The 16,981-nt window shown below is 46.6% G+C and overlaps 1 protein-coding gene across 1 annotated transcript in view; it reads right to left on the bottom strand.

The window, feature by feature from the left end:
• Positions 1-1,152: 1,152 nt before the first annotated feature.
• The window catches only part of LOC115147159 (phosphatidylinositol 3-kinase regulatory subunit alpha-like), a 54,983-nt gene continuing 39,154 nt past the window's right edge, over positions 1,153-16,981 (bottom strand). Inside the window, exons 6-14 of the mRNA XM_029689212.2 lie at positions 15,920-16,121; positions 14,033-14,115; positions 4,773-4,980; positions 4,505-4,685; positions 4,104-4,372; positions 3,821-3,997; positions 3,625-3,699; positions 3,286-3,456; positions 1,153-2,819 (exon numbers count right to left, since the gene is read on the bottom strand). Coding sequence (XP_029545072.1) covers positions 2,630-2,819; positions 3,286-3,456; positions 3,625-3,699; positions 3,821-3,997; positions 4,104-4,372; positions 4,505-4,685; positions 4,773-4,980; positions 14,033-14,115; positions 15,920-16,121 — 1,556 coding nt within the window. The 3' untranslated portion in view covers positions 1,153-2,629. The remainder of the gene's footprint in view (positions 2,820-3,285; positions 3,457-3,624; positions 3,700-3,820; positions 3,998-4,103; positions 4,373-4,504; positions 4,686-4,772; positions 4,981-14,032; positions 14,116-15,919; positions 16,122-16,981) is intronic.

Raw genomic sequence — 16,981 nt, 5'->3', positions numbered from 1 at the left:
TATCCAACAAACTTGAAAAGGTATAAAGGTATACTGTAGTACAATAGTTATTTGTCCCAGAGGTGGCATAGTAGTTTGAATCCAAACTTGCTTCGTTGTAGCTGGTTCAGAAGTTATTGGCCTTGAGTGGAACCAATGCGAACAAAGCAAAAGAGAAACAGTTAACGTCAAATGTGAGAGAAAACGATTCATGTTAATGTGTAAAAAATAAACTCCACATGATGATCATTCTGGTCACACACCGTTACACAGTGTGAACACATCTCGTACACATTGCACTGACTATAAGTTTGTTTACGCTTTTGTCGCAATTCCACTCCCAGGGGGGGCTCACAAAAGGTCACGGGGAAATACATGTAATTGTTGTAAACAGAACCCACCAAAAGGCAGCGCTCCCGTTGCCCTGTTTAACACATGCATCCCACCCAGAGAGAAGAAAATAAGTTTATCCAACATTGGCAACACTTCTTTCCCCCGAATGAAACATATCTAATGCCTCTCTTTCTCTTCAACCTTTAAGTATACCATGAGATTTGTGGAAATTTACTCCCGGCAAATATATAGGTATAATAGTGGTGCCAGATTGAAACGTCTCACTAGCCATTTATGTCAAAGGGGAATTAAAAATACAATTCAATCCTCTCCCGACACATTTATTTCATGTTTCTAATAGGGATAGATGATGTAGAGGGTTACATTTGCCAACATTGCCAGCCAGTGTAGATAAACAAAGTAGGCCTACCTTTGAAAGAAAATGTCACTAAACTAAAATAATTTGATTTCATTTTTAAAATCGACTGGGCTTGGATGATAGTCTAATTCAAAGTTAATCATAATAATTTATAATGAAAAATCCACACATGCTAACAGTGTAGTATAGATTAACACCCTAATTTAGACTCATGGACATTTACATCTTGGAAAAAAGTCTGAGTCGAAAAATAGTTTTGGGAAATGTGCAGCGGTGACAATGTTTACTAAGTGGGTTGGCAGCTAAATGTGGGTACTTTCTCCAAGTAACACAACCACTTGGTGTACAATGTCGTATGAGAATAAGCAATCACGGACTATTTGAAATGAGTTGATCCACCCACGTAAACAACTCAAAAGATTTTCTGATACAGAAAAAAGAAATACAATGTGGACAATGCATAGGGGAAGATAAAATGTCTCCCAATTGATCTTTTTAATAACAATTTCCATCATTTCAAGACACCGATTTGCTCTGATTTCCTTGGGGGAAAGGTTATATAACAAAATAAATCTATACTGTTGTTTCCATGGAGATGGTTGAAAAGGTGAGTACAACATGCACCATTATGATTGCAGTAATCAACAAATATTCCCATCATTCTAAAATGGCACACTATCCCCTGTATACTATAAGGAATAGGGTGCCACTTGGGATGCTATCGTTGTTTCGACAAAGACCTAAAAACACGTGGCTATGTTAGAAATATTTCTTGTGACTGAAGCAACTGTCAAATACTCAAAAGGCTCTGCCTGAGAACATCAGTTTGAAGCAAAAAAAAAAGTACTAATAAAATACTTATCTTTTCCATCTTTATATCCGTTGCTGATAAAGTCATTTGTAATAAAGTATATGTTACTATTATTTACTTTCTTAAAAATCTGAAGCAGTTTTTATCGTGGCATTTTGACACAAAATATCCTCTTGGATATTTACATGGGAAATAAACTTTGTCAAGCATTAAAAACAAGCTTATATTATGGGTTTGCAACAGCATAAAAACAACTTTGTAGAAATAAGGGAGATACATAATTGCATAGCAGATTAGGACATAACTGAACAGTAACTGAGCTTTTTTTTTGGTATGGTGCGGTAGGTTTGCTGTGTACTGACGTTCCCCTCTGTATATATACATAATGAAGTATTTCCATTTCAAGTCTGTTCATATTTTCACTCATCCACAGTAGAGAACAGTTTAGAGTCTCTGCACTGTAAGTCCGTAGGAGTCTTTTCAAGAAAACGATTATACTTTGTCAAAAGTGCCATTTTGCTACATTTATCAGCTGATCCATGGTCTGTCACTGAACACTTACACACACACACACACGTGTGTTAGACACCCCCAACAGCTTTCAGATACTGTGAGTTTTGGTCACATGGACACACACTCACACACCCGCAGGGGGATAGACTTGAAAGTAAAAACGCAAGAAGGGGGAAAAGAAAAAGAAAAAATGATGCACTCAAGTTTTATCTGCGTTTTGACATTCCAGCTGGTAAAGCTTTGAAAAGAACAAGCACCATTAGGAAAAGGCCTCCAATGTCCTCCGCTGGGGAGAGAGTTCAGCAGTTTCACCTCGACTCTGCGCTCCCACAATACGCACGAGACACAAAACTACATTCAGGCTCTCGCCACTGTTCACAGTCAGTTCACAGTCACTGAAATGTTTTCAGGCTTCGTTTTGCGTTAGTCTCTTTAGTCCTTTCCTCTCTCGTGGGTCAAACGTCTGTTAGTAGGCAAGACACGGGCCTAGTTTTTTATTATTATTATTTTCTTCAAAATCTTTGAGTCCAAAGTCCGAGCTCAATATATAAATATACATTTTTAGGAAAACAAGTCTCTCATGTTTTTGCCCAACTGAATGGCCAGGAGGGTCCTCACCGCTTCTGCTGTGCGTAGACGGGGTGCGCTAGCGTAACATTCAGAGAGTCATTGTGCTGGACCAGTGACGTGTGCTGATAGTGGAGGACCAGTTCTTTGAGCGAGTTGTACAGGTTGTAAGGTTCGGCGAAGCCAAACCCTGAGGGCGTCTTGTTGATGACACAGTGCTTCACCTCACCTTCCACACTGGAGAGGAGAGACGGAGAAGGAGAGAAACGTCAAGTCATATTCTATTAGGTCAGGTTGTACTTTTTCGTTCCCAGCACTAGGGCACACCTGACTCTACGACTTGACTAATCATCAAGCCCTTGGTCACACGAGGTTCACTCTAGACATGGTTGAGCTGCAGTGTCTACACCTGTTCCTGTAAAGTCTACAGTCTCTGAATTTGTGTTTGCAGTGCCAACGTCAATGTGCTGAACAGTGTAGAAGCAAACAGCTTGACTTCAGGTTGAGGTAAACAGAAAGGGTGCAGTGCAGCACAGTCTGATCCTTCAAGGGAACACTGTCAAGCTACAGCCGTACAAACGCAGAGGTAAATTACGTTGCACCAGTAACCAAATGCTGGTAGGGTCAGTTCAGGATCAGGTAGATGCTTACATGACTATACTATAGGACAAAAGTAGAACGAGTACAAGGTCTTTATACGTACACAACACTGCAGGCGTAGCATCCTGCCTTGCTGCTGTCTCGGACCAGGAATGTTCCGTCTCTCTTCCCCCGGAGGAGGGCCTCAGCCTGCAGCCGGTTGATGTTGCCCAGCTTCCAGGAGCGCTCGTCGTGGTGTGGGAGGTCCTCATCGTCATCCACCATAGAGTATTGACTGGAGAACATAGATGGACGGAGGGAGTTAGGCACTTAAAGTTTGAAATCGAATGGCAAACTATTTAACAATGGTGCGATGCGATTCCCCATTGCTTGTCCCATAACTTTGCCAACGTTAGATGCCAGGAACATAAAAATATATATAAGGTCAGTCTATAATACTCACTCTTCCGTGTTCTCGTTCTTGATTTCCAGCCACTCGTTGAGCTTCTTCTGCCGGACACCCTTCTGGGTCAACCACCTGGAATACAAGAACCATGACAAGACCGATTAGAGACCGGTAGTATCGAGACCTTTACAAGACGTTCCCATCACCAGAAAAGTAAAGTTGAATTGATTTGAAACCAGGAGGTGATACTTACATGAGGTACTGATCCCTGGTCTTGCGGAGCTGGATGAGGTCGGGCTTGATGCTGTTCATCCGTTTGTCGATCTCTCGGTAGTCAGCGGCCTGCTTCTTCAGATCCTCCTCCAGACGCCGCTTGCTGTCCACGATCTCACTGATACGAGACTTCAGCTTCTCATAGTTGCCCATGATCCTGAGGAAAACAATAACTCCGTTATGAAGCATTAAGAAGTTGATCAGATAAGAAAACAACGTGTCCAAATTGTATTTTTGGGGGGGGGTCTAGATCAAGCCCTTACCTCTGGATCTCCTTGTCATTGCCTTCCCTCCTGAACTTTTCAATGTACTCTTTGCTGTACCGCTCTTGCGTTTGGCACTGCTCCTCGAAGATCTTGATGGTTTCATTGAAGGCTTCGATCGCTGTCCTCTTCATTTGGATTTCCTGGGACGTCCTGGTGTACTCCTCGTAGAGGCGGTCGTACTCTCGGTTTTTCTCCTGGTACTGCTGGTGGTACTCATGGAGCTTCTTCCCCACAGCCTCGATGTTGTCCTCCTTCACCACCTGATCCTGAGAAGGGGAGGCGAAGAAATGGAGTAGAGCTGTAGATCTACAGTGACTCATTTGCCAAGGCTTTTGAGCTATGACGCATTGTGTGAAAAGTCCTAAACAAATGAAGTTTATGATCATGCTGACGGTTACCTGCTGGTGTTTGGAGACGGGGAACTGCAGCTTGACGTCGAGCTTGGGGTTGTACTGGGCCAGCGACTCGTTGCGGTAGTGGTTGATGAGCTCCACCACTGAGTTGAAGGTCAGGGGGTCCGAAAAGCCATACTTCCCATCCCGGTGGAATATCTTGATCAGCTTATTGTTGCCCCCTTTTCTGTAAGTGGAGACCAATAGGGACCAAATTAAAATGAAATATTCAACTAGTTATAGAGGATGTGCGAAGTGAGGGAAAAAGACTTACCTCAACGTGAGCGTGTAGTCGCCGTGCATCTTGGTGGAGGCGTCACGGACCAAGAACGTACCGTCGGCCGTGTCCCTCAGCTTCTCGTTGACCTCCTCGCGGGAGATGTCTCCCCAGTACCATTCGCCGTCCTGCAGCGCCATGTTGTTGTTCATACCGTTGTTAGTGACAGCAGGGGCTGTGGGTTTGGGCGGCTTGGGAGGTAGGGCTGTATTGTTCGAGAGGGGAGAGAGAGGGCTGCTTAGTTCATGTGATGATGATACAGTCAATTGCCTATTGCATTAAACAGGAGCATACCGTTATCAGGAGTGATGTCACTCCTGGCATAGTCCATATAATGTAATGCTAAGCCAGTATGTCAGGGGGGAGCTGAAAGGGGTTGTAGAAATATATATTACTCTCTAGCTGCGAGTGGAAAATATAATTCCATTTGCTTAGTGGACGATTAAGAGTGTCTGTGGCAGTTAGAACAGTGGGAGTGTTTCTCCCTCCAATCCTGTCCACTTGATTACATTGGGCTGAAAGAATACCACTGGTCTCCAACATTGAGAGAGAGAGAGCAAGAGAGAGAGCGCAAGTGAGAGAGAGAGAGAGAAAAAAGAGAGTAAGGGAGAATGGATTACATTCAAGAAAAAAGAAAAAAAGGATCCCCCTTCACTACTCCGTGTTGGGACCGAACCATAAATCGCAACAACGAGAAATCAACCCCATCTGTTGCCCCAATTACGTCGCACACAGATTGCCTTTCTGCAAAACGGCCACAAAAAAAGGGAAAAAATAAATGACACTGCATAATTTCAGACCTAAATGGAGCGCAGCTTTGGGCCTGCAGCTCAAATGCGAAAAACTGTAAACCATTGCAGAATCATCCTGTAAATCATATAACTCAGCCACATATCCACCAATATAACTGTCTGTAGAGAAACCAATGAACCCACCAAGCTCCAGGGACGAAAAAACCTCAGACATCACCACGTTGCGTTGAACACATCCAGTCCCTTCTCTTCCAAATGGGTTCTTCTTAGCAACAGCATTCTCCCTAACGCAGATCCCCCCATTCCTAAGAATCAATAAGCCCTAATCGCTGCATTGGTTAATCACACGAGTGACTCAGGCTCACTCGATATAGCTGCTACTCTTTCAGAGGAGCAGGCAGGAGGGAGCTGAGCTGAAATGGCAGAAGGCTATTTTTAAACCTACTAGAGCTGCTTCACTCTCTTTGTTCCCCATCTGCCTGCTGTCCTGCTGCAGTGTATATCAGACTTCAACGTAGCAGGAGAGACACCGAGCCATGGGCATAATAATACAGATTTATAACATGAGCCATATCCATGGCGATGGAATAATGTATGCAAAATGGGCTGTTCCCTTTAGCTGGATTTCTCCAACTGGTTGCAGCGGTGCCTGCATCCACGGATCCAGAAGAGGTGATCAGAGATGGCTAGAGGGTATGGCAATGCAGGCAGTAGTTTTGGGCTGACAGCCAAGGTGACATTTCACCGCCACCAGAACTCACCATTTGCCTTGGGAACTTCCTGCGCTTGCCGCTAGCCTTAGACCATCGTACCCCCTGCCATACGATGTCTCAGCACGCATTGAGACAGACGTGTCATGCAACACCCAGCGCTAATGAGCTAAGTCAGTTTGCCTACCTGGAGGGTCCATCTCTAGGTAAAATAAAAGTTCAGAATCGACGTCAACCTCGGGTCTCAGACAAGAGTCCTCCAAATCCTCCCATGTTTCAGAGACAGCCTTGTTGCACATTTGATACAAACGTAATCCGTTCTGAATGGAGCCCTGCTCTCTTCGTACGACCACCTCAAAAACCCATTTTAAAAAGCCGTCTTTAAAGGCAGCTTGCCTGCTTCCTTGCTCAGTAATGTGTTACATCACTTACCACAGCCAATTGCGCGGGGGGGGGGGGGACTGTCAACAACAACTCCTGCATCTTTCATTTCCTGAAAGCGATGATGTCATTTTGAAAGCTCACTGGCCTTTTCCCATTTTAAGTTGCTGCTGCTATTCCTCAATGTGCACAGTCCATGTAGTGCAGATCAGTGTCTATATAGACTAGAACATAAACAGGCTAAAATAGCCCTATAATAATCTGTTTAGTACACAGCATCCTTTCCAGAGATAGATCCGACTATAGCTGCTGTGAACATCTTCTCATAGCTCTAACGCAGTTGGAGTGAAACGAATCTGCAGCCTTCTCTCTTTCTCTCCTGCTCTGTAGCTCTCAGCCCTCCCTCCTTGCAGGTTGCTCAATCCCTCCCTCCCCAGCGCGTGTCGTGTACCGGTTTAGTCCAGCCCACTGTTGGCACAGAGACAAAACCAGCTCTGCTGCTGCTGCGGCACGTAGGCAGGCCAGGCAGAGCAGCTCCACTACACGTCCTAAAGCCTTTGCCCCGGTCACAGCCACCCACTTACCACCACCAGTCACCCGGAGGCTCCAAAATACACCAGTAATTCTCCGGGGGGGGGGGGAAGAGGAGGGGGGAATGGAGTCTTTCCAAAGGCAGCTTGGGAATGATGAAATAGGCCACATTGACTGAAAGTATACCAGATAAAAGCTTATCGGAGTGATAAGGACGACAGTTTACCTGGGTATTACCTTTTTAAGGGCATGTGATCTCATTTAAAAAGAACAGCTCGCTACATGTACGCACTAAATAGTCAAATAGTAAAAGTAAAGAAAACCCTACATTATTCAACTTGTGCTTCATATTCATGGGCTTATTTTTTTTTTTGCTCGGTAGTAAATATTCCGATTGAGGCCTCTAAAATTGCCTCAAACGGTACCATCGAAATGGAACATTCTGCACTGTTGTCCCTAGATAAATCCGCGTGCCGTCCTGACCACACAGAAAGGCGGCAGGGTGATCTATGGGGCCTGTATGAACCAACCGTGTCTAAAAGTACAGCAACGGAGAGCGAGCGATGGCTCGAGGAAAACCTGTTCTCTTGACAGCTCCAGGAGACTGGCCATAAATTAAAAAAAAAAAAAAAAAAACCTGTCAGTCTCGTTTCTGTCCCATAGCCTGCTCCACTGTTACCCAGCACATTTTCCATTTTCTATCTGGCCTATTCATCTATCTAGAAAATTCATTGTCTCAAGGTTTTGCTGAAGCCCTTGCATTAGCAATGAACCCTTTAAACTTATCCAGTGTGTCAGATTTGCAACGATTCAAGATCTCAAACTTACGTTGCAAGTTGTGCATGTTCTGGTATAAGGCACCAGTGGTGTCTCTCTTGTTTAATTCTCCCAATAACGGTGTGTAAAATCCAGACAGAGCTCTAGATAGAAAACTCTCAAGTCCTTCTGAAAATGTCCATGCCGTGGCTTAAACAAGATTATTTTCCTTTGGTTCTTAGAGAGGTGACGGTCCGTTCAGCGGTACTTAATGAAATCCAGGTAATCCGCTAACTCTCTGGCTTGGAGGCAGGTGCCTGACTGCCTGCTCCTTGATCTGACACAGGTGGTGTAACAGTGAGAGGGCTGCGTGCCTCTCTGTACAGCTCCCCCTCCCCCTCCCTCCCTCCCTCCCTCTCTAAATGTTATGCCAGGCTGAGGAGGGCTGTGCGAGTGGGGACCACTGGTTAAAGAGGAACTGCCTTCAAAAAGCAACAAAACCCTTTGAAAACGACCTATGTGGCATCGATATGAGTCAGAAACGGTTATTCTAGTGCCAAAATTTACCTCAAGGTGTAAATATGATAATTTTGGTCACAACAGGTATATGAAGGTTGGGCAGTGATTTGACGATTTACATTTCCCCACTAACACGGGGTGAACAGCTGCAGTGATTGCTCTGTATCCAATAGCATAGACAGTGAGACAGACCTGCCCAATAGCCAGACCTTGTTTACACATTGTTTACACATCGCGCATCTTTTAACTTGAGAAATACTGCGCACACCAAACACCTTACATGTAAAATAGCTCAACTAAAACATCATCCAAGAAAATAGTCAAAATTAATGACAGATTTCTTGAGTTATATTAGATTCATTCAGGGGGTTTTGAGGAATAGGAAATAGGCTCCTTCCAAGACTGAAATGTCCTTTTTCTAATGAGCAACAGAAAAGCCAATTGGCGTGTTCAGTGGCTCTAATGATTAGCTGAGCTGCTGCCTTGCTGTTGACCCTGCCTGCCCACTCTGAAACCTGGCCCTAGTGCCGACCGAAGGGAGGGGGGGGGGGGGGGGGGGTCAGTCTTATGATTAACTTGCACAGGTTCAAATATTTGCTGAGCTGGGCACTTTGGGGGCTGGGAGGGGTGTGTGGAAGGAGCCAGCGGGGAGGGGGGGTTAGAAGGGTGAGGCAGAGAGCAGTGTGGGCCTAGGAAGTAGGAGCAGCCGCCGGGCTCACGCCTCAATCTCACCGACAGTGTCATCGCTTCAAAGATGCGTACATTCATTCAGTCAAACATTTTTTTCAATATGTAATCCAAACATTTGTGGATGTGTGTGTAACAAAAGTTCAATATTTCGCCTTTATCCTACTATTTCTGTCCAGTTGACGCATACAATTTCATACGTGTTGAATAAATTCAACATACGCGCCACACAGAATGCACTGAAACTGCAAGGCATTGGTTGGTGCAAGGCAAACGCGCGCTCCATTGGAAATGAATGTACTTCTGGTGTACCAAAACACAATGACGCTGTCGGTCTGATCGTGGTGTAACAAGAGGTGCTCTGTGGAACGGACCGAGTTTCCAGCCAACCAAATCTAAGTGGCCTTTGGCTGCTTACTTAAAAATAGGCTCCCAGTAACTGGGAGGAGGCATACAGACACGCACACAGACAGACTATCATTCAGAGAAACACGTATTTGCAGACAGTACACATACCCACACTTTCGTAGAAAGTCTCACACGTGCTCTCAAAAGATCCCCACGTACACACGTGTGGTGTTAAACACAACTGAATGACAAACTGCTCCCCTCCGAGTCCAACCTACCTGGCATGTATGTATGCTTCACGAGTGTCGGTGCATGGCACATAGTGTGTGTGTGTGTGTGTGGTGTGTGTGTTCGACACAGGAAGGGACCTGGCTGGTTCAGCAGAGAGAGAAGTCAAAGCGTGCGGTGTTGAGTGGTCGTGCTCGTCCTTGCCCACCAGCCTCCCCCGTCGGCCCATTGCTCCTGCAGGTGTGAACTACAGACAGCAGCGAGATGTTAGAAATAGGCCCCGACAGATAAAACTTTTAAAAACAGCGACAGCCAGGCAATGGGCCCCCGGGCTGCCTAAAGGCTGTTTCAACAAGCAACTGTAAGAACACAACCGTGCCACGCAACATTGTGCACTCCCACACGAGAACGCTAGCTTAGTCCACACCCCACCGATTATGCAAAATATATATATATATCTATCATAGCTTTTCCCACAATATGGATTCATTCCATCACAACCTGAATTGATGAAATGTTCTTTAGTTCTCAGTGTATTTCTGGCCACGGTACAAAGTCTTACATAATTCAAATCGACGGTTCTTCTGTGCACAGCACACAGCACGTTTGATGGAATCCACCTAAAAAAACCTGCTACATCAACTATTCACTTTGATCTCAACAAGCCACTGATTTCCTGTTCAAAAGGGGGAAGGTGGCTCTACCCTCGGCACCAAACCAAAAATGAACACAAGCCCTTCTTACACAACACAGTTTAAGATCCCATTATTGAGACTATGGGTTAAAGGGACACTTTAGGATGTTGGCAATTAAGTTCTGCTTCCCCAGAGTCACATGAACTTGTGGATACAATTAAGTAGAACTCTATAGCGCACTACTTTAGACCAGAGCCCTATAGAACCCTATTCCTTATATAGTGCACTACTTTAGACCAGAACCCTATAGAACCGTATTCCCTATATAGTGCACTACTTTAGACCAGAACCCTATAGAACCCTATTCCCTATATACTGCACTACTTTAGACCAGAACCCTATAGAACCCTATTCCCTATATAGTGCACTACTTTAGACCAGAACCCTATAGAACCGTATTCCCTATATAGTGCACTACTTTAGACCAGAACCCTATAGAACCGTATTCCCTATATAGTGCACTACTTTAGACCAGAACCCTATAGAACCCTATTCCCTATATACTGCACTACTTTAGACCAGAACCCTATTCCCTATATAGTGCACTACTTTAGACCAGAACCCTATAGAACCGTATTCCCTATATAGTGCACTACTTTAGACCAGAACCCTATAGAACCCTATTCCCTATATACTGCACTACTTTAGACCAGAACCCTATAGAACCCTATTCCCTATATAGTGCACTACTTTAGACCAGAACCCTATAGAACCCTATTCCCTATATAGTGCACTACTTTAGACCAGAACCCTATAGAACCCTATTCCCTATATAGTGCACTACTTTAGACCAGAACCCTATAGAACCCTATTCCCTATATAGTGCACTACTTTAGACCAGAACCCTATTCCCTATATAGTGCACTACTTTAGACCAGAACCCTATAGAACCCTATTCCCTACTCTGCTTCCCCAGAGTCACATGAACTTGTGTCTCTGCATCCTGTATGAAGGATGTTAGAAGTAGTTTTGCGAGCCAATGCTAACTAGCGTTAGCGCAACGACTGGAAGTCCATGGGTATTTAACTAACAGTTATGCAAATGGAAGAAACATTGAAGTGGTACCATTGAAGTGGTATCCACGAGTTCATCCCAATCCCTTTATCCCTGCAGCCTTAGTCGAAGATACAGTGCTTTTGGAAAGTATTCAGACCCCTTGACTTGTTTCACATTTTATTCAAAAATGTCATTTTATTTGATTCAAAAATTGATTCAATAGTTATTTCCCCCCTCATCAATCTACACACAATATCCTATAATGACAAAGCCAAAACAGGTTTATAGACATTTTTGCAAAAACAAAAAACAAACCTGAAATATCACATTTACATAAGTATTCAGACCCTTCACTCAGTACTTTGTTGAAGTACCTTTGGCAGCGATTAGAGGCTTGACTCTTCTTGGGTATGACGCTACAAGCTTGGGACACCTGTATTTGGGAGAGTTTCTCCCATTCTGCTCTGCAGATCCTTTCAAGCTCTGTCAGATTGGATGGGGAGCGTCACTGCACAGTTGTTTTCAGGTCTCTCCAGAGATGTTCAAGTGGGTTCAAGTCCGGGCTCTGGCTGGGCCACTCGAGGACATTCAGAGACCTGTGTTGTCTTGGCTGTGTGATTAGGGTCGTAGTCCTGTTGGAAGGTGGACCTCCGCCTGAGGTTCTGAGCCATCTGGAGCAGTTTTTCATCAAGGATCTCTCTGTACTTTGCTCCATTCATCTTTCCCTTGATCCTGACTAGTCTCCCAGTCCCTGAAAAACATCCCCACAGCATGATGCTGCCACCACCATGCTACACCGTAGGGATGTGGCCAGGTTTCGTCCAGAAGTGACGATTGGCATTCAGGCCAAAATAGTTCAATGTTCGTTTCATCAGAGAATCTTGTTCCTCATTGTCAGAGTCCTTTAGGTTCCTTTTGGCAAAGTCCAAGCAGGCCGTCATGTGCCTTTTACAGAGGAGTGGTTTACGTCTGGGCACTCTACCATAAAGGCCTGATTGGTGGGGTGCTGTAGAGATTGTTGTCCTTCTGGAAGGTTCTCCCATCTCCAAAGAGGAACTCTAAAGCTTTGTCAGAGTGACTATTGGGTTCTTGATTACCTCCCTGACCAAGGCCCTTCTCCCCCGATTGCTCAGTTTGGCTGGGCGGCCAGCTCTAGGAAGAGTCTTGGTGGTTCCTAACTTCTTCCATTTAAGAATGGAGGAGGCCACTGTGTTCAGGTGGACTCCAATCAAGTTGTTGAAACATCGATGATCAATGGAAACAGGATGTCATTATGGGGTATTGATAAGGATTTGAAATAATTTAATCAATTTTAGAACACGGCTGTAAAGTAACAAAATGTGGAAAAAGGGGTCTGCAAACTTTCGGAATACACTGTATATTTAGCAATTTGCATAACTGTTAGTTAGGTACCATGGACTTCCAGTCATTGAGCTAAAGGTAGTTAGCATTGACTCGCGAAACTGCCACTAACATACAGGACAGAGGGGAAGCTCATCTGACTCCGGGGGAAGTAGATAAAGGAGGCTCATTACCAAAATCTCAGGAGAATGCTTTGCAGGTTCCAACGCTAAGTATACACGAAGCAAACCAAATGCTAGGTTCCAACGCTAAGTATACACGAATCAAACCAAATGCCAAATGCTAGGTTCCAACGCTAAGTATACACAAAGCAAACCAAACGCTACACGAATCAAACCAAATGCTAGGTTCCAACGCTAAGTATACAAGAATCAAACCAAATGCCAAATGCTAGGTTCCAACGCTAAGTATACACGAACCAAACCAAACGCTAGGTTCCAACGCTAAGTATACACGAACCAAACCAAACGCTAGGTTCCAACGCTAAGTATACACAAATCAAACCAAACGCTAGGTTCCAACGCTAAGTATACACGAATCAAACCAAATGCCAAATGCTAGGTTCCAACGCTAAGTATACACGAACCAAACCAAACGCTAGGTTCCAACGCTAAGTATACACGAACCAAACCAAACGCTAGGTTCCAACGCTAAGTATACACAAATCAAACCAAACGCTAGGTTCCAACGCTAAGTATACACAAATCAAACCAAATGCTAGGTTCCAACGCTAAGTATACACGAACCAAACCAAACGCTAGGTTCCAACGCTAAGTATACACAAATCAAACCAAACGCTAGGTTCCAACGCTAAGTATACACGAACCAAACCAAACGCTAGGTTCCAACGCTAAGTATACACAAATCAAACCAAATGCTAGGTTCCAACGCTAAGTATACACGAACCAAACCAAACGCTAGGTTCCAACGCTAAGTATACACGAACCAAACCAAACGCTAGGTTCCAACGCTAAGTATACACAAATCAAACCAAATGGTTCGATCCAATGGAAAATAATGTGTTTGATAAAAGGTTTTATATTTTAATATTGCTTTGTAGTCATTTCTTTGTGCACAGTGTAGTGTGATTACGCAGTCTTAACTTTCTATAACACAGTACAGCACATGAACGTAAATCTCTTTCACAGAGGCAGGGATGGGCATTAGTTTCTTTAGCTTTAAATATAGAACTGAGATACAGAGACAGTCACTCTGTAGCTCTGCATACACCCCCAACCAGAAGAGCATACTACATGCTGAATAACAGAAGAGAGGAATGTGTGTTTTCTGACCTGGAGCAGCCTGGGCTTCTGTCCATTCACTGGTCACAAGGGTCTCGATGATCTTGATGTGAGCATCTGGGCTGGGCTCACAGCTGATGATGTGAACAAGTAGAAGAAAGAAGAAAAAAGGACGAAATGAAAGTCAAATTGATCCGGTGATTTTCCAGGCAGCTGACTGGCCCTGCTGCTCTGGTCTCTCTCTCTCGGTCTCTAACTGATGGGACTTCAAGCCAGGCTCCTTTAATTGCTACATCACAGCTAGCAAATAGAAAAGCTTCCCAACCTAATCCTTTCACAGCCAGTCAGCGAGCGTCAGTCAGTCAGCCAGCGTGTCAGTCAGTCAGCCAGCGTGCGCCAGTCAATCAGTCAGCCAGCGTGCGCCAGTCAATCAGTCAGCCAGCGTGCGCCAGTCAATCAGTCAGCCAGCGTGCGCCAGTCAATCAGTCAGCCAGCGTGCGCCAGTCAATCAGTCAGCCAGCGTGCGCCAGTCAATCAGTCAGCCAGCGTGCGCCAGTCAATCAGTCAGCCAGCGTCGCCAGTCAATCAGTCAGCCAGCGTGTCGCCAGTCAATCAGTCAGCCAGCGTCGCCAGTCAATCAGTCAGCCAGCGTCGTCAGTCAATCAGTCAGCCAGCGTGCGTCAGTCAATCAGTCAGCCAGCGTGCGTCAGTCAATCAGTCAGCCAGCGTGCGTCAGTCAATCAGTCAGCCAGCGTGCGTCAGTCAATCAGTCAGCCAGCGTGCGTCAGTCAATCAGTCAGCCAGCGTGCGTCAGTCAATCAGTCAGCCAGCGTGCGTCAGTCAATCAGTCAGCCAGCGTGCGTCAGTCAATCAGTCAGCCAGCGTGCGTCAGTCAATCAGTCAGCCAGCGTGCGTCAGTCAATCAGTCAGCCAGCGTCGTCAGTCAATCAGTCAGCCAGCGTCGTCAGTCAATCAGTCAGCCAGCGTGCGTCAGTCAATCAGTCAGCCAGCGTGCGTCAGTCAATCAGTCAGCCAGCGTGCGTCAGTCAATCAGTCAGCCAGCGTGCGTCAGTCAGTCAGTCAGCCAGCGTGCGTCAGTCAGTCAGCCAGCGTGCGTCAGTCAGTCAGCCAGCGTGCGTCAGTCAGTCAGCCAGCGTGCGTCAGTCAGTCAGCCAGCGTGCGTCAGTCAGTCAGCCAGCGTGCGTCAGTCAGCCAGCGTGCGTCAGTCAATCAGTCAGCCAGCGTGCGTCAGTCAATCAGTCAGCCAGCGTGCGTCAGTCAATCAGTCAGCCAGCGTGCGTCAGTCAATCAGTCAGCCAGCGTGCGTCAGTCAATCAGTCAGCCAGCGTGCGTCAGTCAATCAGTCAGCCAGCGTGCGTCAGTCAGTCAGCCAGCGTGCGTCAGTCAGTCAGCCAGCGTGCGTCAGTCAGTCAGCCAGCGTGCGTCAGTCAGCCAGCGTGCGTCAGTCAGTCAGCCAGCGTGCGTCAGTCAGTCAGCCAGCGTGCGTCAGTCAGCCAGCGTGCGTCAGTCAGCCAGCGTGCGTCAGTCAGTCAGTCAGCCAGCGTGCGCCAGCCAGCCAGCGTCAGTCAGTCAGTCAGTCAGCCAGCGTGCGTCAGTCAGTCAGCCAGCGTGCGTCAGTCAGTCAGTCAGCCAGCGTGCGTCAGTCAGCCAGCGTGCGTCAGTCAGTCAGCCAGCGTGCGTCAGTCAGTCAGCCAGCGTGCGTCAGTCAGTCAGCCAGCGTGCGTCAGTCAGTTAGCCAGCCAGCGTGCGTCAGTCAGCCAGCCAGCCAGCGTGCGTCAGTCAGCGTGCGTCAGTCAGTCAGCCAGCCAGCGTGCGTCAGTCAGCCAGCGTGCGTCAGTCAGTCAGTCAGTCAGCCAGCCAGCGTGCGCCAGTCAGTCAGTCAGTCAGTGTGCCTGTCTGTCTGTCTCTTCCACCCACCTGGCAGCCTGCTGTCTGAAGAGCACCGGGCTGAAGATCTCACCGAGCGTGCGGGAGCTGAGCAGGTTCTTGGGTGCATTGTGACACACCCGGGACCAGTGGCGCAGCAGGCAGTGGAAGGTGAGCCAGTACTGGGCCGGAAGGCTGGGTGCGCTGGCGATGTGACGCAGCTGCTGGGCACACTCCTCAGGGCTCTGCACCTCTGTGGGACCAACACACACACGTCAGAGAAGAAGGAATGTCACACTGACAAAACCCTTCCAAAAGCTCCCTCAGTTGTAGCTACAGATGTGTGAGTCGAGCAGGCTTCCCTTCGACCAATGGGGTGGCGAGAAGAAGAAAAAAAGAGCCCTGTGTGCAGTCGTCAGGTTAGAAAACCGCTCGACAATGAGTGAGGAGTGCAAGGTACACTTGCAGATGATTGGCTAGCACTGAGATGTGGGAGATAAACCCTCAGGCTTATTTTAGTTGCTATTAACCACAGATATCCTCGTGTCTCTGGCCATGTGACAGAACGATAATCCAGCGAGCACTGAAGAACAGAACAATGGGAGGGAGAAGGAGAGAACCCACGACAGATGTAGAGATACAGAGGAGGGAGGGAGAAGGGGAGAACCCACGACAGATGAAGAGATACAGAGGGGAGAGAGAGAGAGAGAGATACAGAGGAGGGAGGGAGAAGGAGAGAACCCACGACAGATGTAGAGATACAGAGGAGGGAGGGAGAAGGAGAGAACCCACGACAGATGTAGAGATACAGAGGAGGGAGGGAGAAGGAGAGAACCCACGACAGATGTAGAGATACAGAGGGGAGAGAGAGAGAGAGATACAGAGGAGGGAGGGAGAAGGAGAGAACCCACGACAGATGTAGAGATACAGAGGAGGGAGGGAGAAGGAGAGAACCCACGACAGATGTAGAGATACAGAGGAGGGAGGGAGAAGGAGAGAACCCACGACAGATGTAGAGATACAGAGGAGGGAGGGAGAAGGAGAGAACCCACGACAGATGTAGAGATACAGAGGAGGGAGGGAGAAGGAGAGAACCCACGACAGATGTAGAGA

Source organism: Oncorhynchus nerka, linkage group LG19 (genome assembly GCF_034236695.1).
Source record: "Oncorhynchus nerka isolate Pitt River linkage group LG19, Oner_Uvic_2.0, whole genome shotgun sequence".
Taxonomy (NCBI): Eukaryota; Metazoa; Chordata; class Actinopteri; order Salmoniformes; family Salmonidae; genus Oncorhynchus; species Oncorhynchus nerka.
The sequence above is the reverse complement of the archived record's forward strand: the minus strand, read 5'-3'. Positions and strand labels throughout refer to the sequence as shown.